Source organism: Anarhichas minor, unplaced genomic scaffold (assembly GCF_050575085.1).
Source record: "Anarhichas minor isolate MPS153535 unplaced genomic scaffold, ASM5057508v1 ptg000014l, whole genome shotgun sequence".
Lineage (NCBI taxonomy): Eukaryota > Metazoa > Chordata > Actinopteri > Perciformes > Anarhichadidae > Anarhichas > Anarhichas minor.
This window is the reverse complement of record NW_027466460.1, coordinates 733,661-740,000: the sequence shown is the minus strand read 5'-3', so window position 1 is coordinate 740,000 and position 6,340 is coordinate 733,661. Positions and strand designations below refer to the sequence as shown.

The 6,340-nt window shown below is 39.5% G+C and overlaps 1 protein-coding gene across 4 annotated transcripts in view; it reads right to left on the bottom strand.

The window, feature by feature from the left end:
* The window catches only part of LOC142949400 (uncharacterized), a 17,501-nt gene extending 16,434 nt beyond the window's left edge, over window positions 1-1,067 (bottom strand). For 2 of the 4 annotated variants that reach the window (XM_076091021.1, XM_076091022.1), the window contains exon 1: window positions 916-1,067. In XM_076091021.1, coding sequence (XP_075947136.1) covers window positions 916-1,010 — 95 coding nt within the window. In that variant the 5' untranslated portion in view covers window positions 1,011-1,067. Of the gene's footprint in view, window positions 837-915 lie in introns of all 4 variants that reach the window. The other 2 variants (XM_076091023.1, XM_076091024.1) reach the window with 2 other exon arrangements.
* Between the last annotated feature and the right edge of the window lie 5,273 nt (window positions 1,068-6,340).

Sequence of the window (6,340 nt, the reverse complement as noted above, 5' to 3'; positions counted from 1 at the left end):
ACACACACACATGCTGAAGCACAAACACACACACACACACACACACACCACTCCCCCTCCCTCTCTGTCTCACTCTCTCACTCACACACACACACACACACAAACACGCACCACACACTCACACAAACACACACCACACACACGCAGAGCTGCTCCTTTCTCTCTCACGCTCTCTCCCCCTCCCTGTGTGTGCCTTTCTCTCCCACTCTCACACAACCACCACGTATGCGCGCGCACACTACACACAAGCCAGAGCGCGCACTGACACACACACGCGCGCACACACGCACGCACACACACACACAGAGGCTCCGACAGTATGTTAATTCCAACAGTTTTATAACTTGTGTAATGTTCGTGGAAACTTTTGTTTTTGTTATTTAGAGTTTAAGACACAACATATCAAACTTTCAGGGTTTAGCTGAAAAAAGTCACACATTCAAGCTAGGTCCACATCACGTGTTTTTGTTGTTGAGATAGTGCGTATTTGTTAAAGTCCCTTTACCCTGTCACTCAAAAAAAAGCGTCCAATAGGTGATTTCAGTGTCAGACACACACATGGGCGCGCACACGTAAACGAACGCGAACTCGCGCACGCGCACACACACACCTCTTCGGAGCAGCTTTGGAAGGAGGCATTAACGTTCAAAAAACCGACCTAGCATGAGACAAACGAGCGACGTTCTCACATAATTTACTTTCAACTGGACTTCAACTTCACACAAAACGTATGTTTACAACTTTAGTTCCATCAAAACACCCTTTAACACACACACACACACACACACACACACACACACACACACACACGGGCGCGCACACCCACCCGAGTCTCGCTGTCATTGGGGAGGAAAACACTGTCATGAAGCAGTTTTTTTACAATTGTATATGTTGCGGGTTAACTGACTCCCTCACCCTCGCAGCGGCGGTGCCGGTTTGATGCCTTCTCCGTCGCTGTCCAGGCCGTGTGTCTCCCTGTAGTCGAAGAGCGAGCGTACGGTCTCCGCCATGTTCACCACAGCGATCGCTGATCTGCCGCCGCCGCGCCGTTCAGCCTCTCGCTCTTCTCTCCTGCCGCTCAACTGGGCTCACACCAAGGTTATTCCAGCCGCTCCCACCGCGGCGGAGCGGTAGGGGTGCGCTGCGCGCGGCAGGCGACATAATAACCCGTTAATATGGGCTATTGTGTCTTTCCACTGAGCACAAACCGAACGGAGGCGTGATTTTCAAAACCATAGGTTTACATGAGCGCACTGTGGGTGGTAAACATCGAGTTGTGGGCCACTTTTAATAAATACTTTGGTGTTGGCCACCCCTATAGAGGAATGGACGCTACCACCAAGCAGATGAAGAAGAAAAAACGTAGACCGTTACTAAGAAGAGTGATTAGCTCGTTAACTAAGAGAAGAAATCATGAAAATTAAGTGGTGGCGACATTCAGGTCAAGTTTGTATTTTTTTAACAGAATAACATTAAGGTATGGGGAGAAACGTGTTCTAGTAGCGTACTGTTGACACACGCATATGCACACCATCTTATTTTATCAACAGGTTAACACAAATCCTGATTGTGTTAATTGTGTATATCAAGATTCAAGACGTCTCAATTAACATTAATATTCATTAAAATGTCATTTTTAATCGATAGTGTGATAATATGACCTGAAAATCCAACAGTAGGCCTATTAGATAGTAAAAGAATTATGCGTTAGTGACAATGACAAACTGTGTCATGTGCTTTGATAAACTGTTGTTCGCAATTTGTCCCAATATGTGTCAAAACATGTATGTCTGAAAATAAATGATCAAGATGATAACAAACGTGAGTCCGTTGTGTTGGTAAGTATAAAAGTATCACATTGCAAAGTTCTAGAGATTTGGCATGCACCCACATTCGCTAACTAGGTCAACATTGCGCTGAAATAGACCATTAATTATTCATTATTAGTCACCGTTTTTTTGAAAACAGACCTTATTGAAACTTTGTTTCTTTCAAAAATTTATATAAATCTTCCTTTTTGAAAACAGAAAGTGCCAGGCCATCACGACACATTGCCTTTAACAACACCATCCAACAACTTATTTCAAACCAAATGATTTTATATTGTATTGATTTTGGCAGTTTTCTTATATGTCTAGTGGCAACACGCTATCCAGAAAGTACATAGTATACACTTGACACCCAGGTCAGACCGTATTGATAGGGTGAGAAAACTCAGCTTTACTGTTGATATTAAAATGGCTGTAATTTTATTTTTGTCATGCAAGACATGGTCTTAATATAATTGGGAGGGATTTAAAAAAGAATATGTAATTTATCAAGAGGATATGTGTCTAAAACATAAATTGTATTTAAAAAGGGTAACGGATGAGGCTTGTGTGGCACACATTACATTGTGTTCCAGGGGTTTGCTAATGAAATGCGAATCACTGGGAAAAGCAGTGCTGATTAGCTTCTTCCTCCACCTCTGATTTACACACAGTTCATGTTGTAAGAAATTGATTTCTGGGCTACATTTTAAGGATTAAAATCAAAAGGTAACTCACAATATGTTAGTGTTACAATACACTGGCAACATTACATTAAAAATAGTAAATAAAACATTTCCTTTTTGCATAATACTGGAAGTAAATCATGCGATTCGTTATGATACCTCTGGGACTGAAGAGGGAAGAATGACCACATGATTTCCTTCAAAGCACAGACCAATCATGATGACACTGTATTTATATTTTCCACTTTACTTCTAATTTCATGGAATTATTCAGGAGATCAGATGAAACAACGTGTTTTCAAACAAATATTACACACACAGCAGCATGTTCATGACTCAGTCATACAAATGAAATGACAAAAGACAAATATCTGATTCTGCCACCATTAAAAATGTTTTGCATCCAATTAGATAGTTTAGGCTGGCGCCTCCAAATCTACAGCCTTCAAAAAACTGCATCAGAGAGCACCTCTCTCCTCCCAGAATGCACCTCTTCCTAACAACACACCGGGTGGCTTCATGTCAAACGTGAATTTTCAGGACTTCCATCTATTTCTACAATTACTTTCAATAAAACCAACATAGCAACACTCCCATTGTCATCAACAACATGGTCAAGCAAAAATGTATGTGGGAATTACCTATAACTTACCTGGGTCGTTATTTGTTCTGTATCTACGACTACATTACAGTCATTTAGCAGACGCTTTTATCCAAAGCGACTAAGATCATCTCTTAATACATACGGTGCACCATAGACTGAACCACTGCATTCTATCTTGAATATACAAAGTCAAACAAAGGGATGAGTATCAAAACTGTTCTCAAAGTTTTCTGTATCTTCTGGGTCTGGACCAAAGACCTGGGACACCTGACGGAGAATGTGTCACTGTACTGGGATCACATTTGGAAATATTCAACTGATACCTCCAAAAACCCAATCATCAGCAGATCCACCTCAACTTTTTTGCATCGCTCCTATCTCACTCCGAGAAAAAGTTTCGTAATGAAACTTGCTCCGTCATCAATATATGAACTCTTTTAATGCTGGTGTTTTTTTGGAAAATGGTGCGCTCCATTTTTGACAAATGTCTTGAATTATTTTGGTGTCGCCATCAAGGGGGGTTATTTATTTATTTATTTACTATGTATTATTCATTATTATTTTATTATTATCATTATTATAATAATTATTGTCAATATTTTTTTCCAATATTTTGTTTGTTTAAACTAAACATTTTCTTTTGGGAAATTAAACTACCCATTTGGTCTCAATGGCAAATCTGAAGCCATAATATTGGTAGAGTAACCCACCATACACAAGTACACTATACATTGTGTCTGTTGGTAAGTACACGGGTCAAACGGTTCCATCAATGCTCTGAAAGCACCATTAATAATGTATAAGGAGGTAAACTAGAAAAAAAGAGATACAGTACAACATATAAGAATACTACATGTCTAGATCAACAATAGAAATTGTATTTTGTCTCCTCTAACTGGAACTTTTGTTACATTCCCTGTATAGCTGCAAACATCCCTCAGATTATTATTTGGCAGGTAACATTTTTAGTCTGATTCTACATCAATTTGAGTTTGGATCCAAGATGTGCAGCGAGCGATTTAAAGGTGGACTCAGACCAGTATATAGTTGGTTCATATGCTAGATATCTCAGCATGCACAAAAATCCCTTGTTATTTCTTTGTGTTAGGTATTCTCCTGCCACTCAGGATAGTGCATTTCACTTCCTGCTGTCAACAAGGTTTTTCCTGTCCATTTAGCATCATTTGCCATCTGAGGCTGGACATTTGTTAAATCCCATTATCAATTACCTTTTCATTAAAAAAAAAAAAAATCAACACTTAAGTTACTGTATTTGGTATTTGTATTTTAAATTGTAGGATTTATCTGACAGTTTTATTTCCAAATCGCGGGGTTAAGACATGAATTAAAAACTCCCACTGTGACAGCCCTTAACAGCAAATTATTTATCCGTCTTTAGAGATACCTTGTCATGTGCCAACATGTTAGTCAAGATTACATTTTTTCCCTGCCGGTGGCACTGGTCAAAGGTCAAAGCGATGAAAGGACAGACAGACTGACACTGCTAATGTTCACGACCATGCAGTGGCAGGCCGTGCATTTTATACCTGGGCCTTCACTGCTGTCCTGCAGCTGAAACACAGCTACGGTTAATATTTGTTTCGTGTAAAAATGAAGCTCAACACCTATAAATGCACTAACTGCAGGGTGCAGATATATGAATACGCCGTCTCCTCTCTGCTCTGACTACAGCTGGGACTGTTGCGCAAGTAGCCGCCTGTGAGTGCTTTGGGGCGGCTCATGGCAGCACCCGCTGCTCGTTCACATCAGTAACTGTAGAACGGTACGTGCTTTCACGTCAGAGTCAAAACACCAGAAAAGCCTCCAACAACACCAGAACAAGTCGCTAGATTTGTCACTAGTAGCTTTTGACAAAAAAAGTCACCATGAGGGTTTGGAAAGTCGCCAGATTTAGCGAGAAAGTCACCAAATTGGCAACACTGGCACCGGCTAAATGTGTCCCTAGCGCAACATTGGACGTAACAATAGTTCCTATCACATATTAAACCAAACAAAAATCCATCTTTATAAAAACAAGTTGTACAAATAATAATATTTAAACAAGCATATTAATTAAAGCTACTGCATGTAAAAACAAAAGCAGTTAACTTACCAAATGCTGTTCACTTAAAGACAAAGTCCATCCTCCTTTCTAAGAAAGAGTTTAATCCAACGGTTAAATCCCAACTCACAAATCCGTTTCTCCTCCTCCTTCAGCCATTGAGTGTTAAAAAAACAAAGCTAGGTAAAAAAAAAAAAATCTACACCAAGCAAAATGCAAAAAATGTCATGATTTCTTCCATATCTTTCAATTTGAACTCTTACTACTCCGACTAAGCCTCTGCTTAAATTTCATTTTCCAATAGTCACGTGCTCGCCCACTGACCAATCACAGCACACGCTGCACCTCACTGCAGAGCTGCACCTGGAAACTGAGCTGTGTGCTAATGCTGACGTACTTGTAGGCCAGCTAGCAGGCTCTGACATTTCAAAGAATACGCCCAACATGTCAAACTAAAGATCTGATTGGTTGAACACTATGACAATCAACCATATCAGAATCAGAATCAGAATCAGCTTTATTGGCCATGTTACGCTTACATGGAATTTGTCTCCGGTTTCCACTCCGCTCTCAATGTACAAACACAAATTTACAATAAACAAGAAAAAATATATATAAATAATAAAAAAGGGCAGCAAAAAAGTAGAACGGATGTAGGCATAAACATTTAACAGCTATATACAATATAAGTATAAATATTAGTGCTGGGCAACGATTAAAATATTTAATCGCGATTAATCGCATGGATTTTTTGCGATTAATCGCGATTAATCACATTGTTATGGCAAAGTTCAATAATGAATTCAAAAGTAGTGTATTGCGCACTTTTATTTTAAAAGTACTGCTATATGAACAAAAGGGCAATAACATTTGGTTCACGAGATGCAGGTAGCATGTTTTATACTTAATGTGAATATAATTCATACTTTGAAGTCCACATTCATCTTATTCTGAAAACCGGATGTTCGTCTGAAGAAACCGGATGTTGTCTCACGTTAATCTTTCCGCTAACTTTCAAAGTCCTTCGCTCGCTCCCGATCTGTGCCGTTTAAATATGTTTACTGTGAATTTCAGCATATACGGTAGGTGCACTAAAATTACTGACTATAGGATGTTTGCTGGCTTTTATCCCACTGTTCTTGTCATCCTCTTGTTGATATGTATATGTATTGTCTCTTGT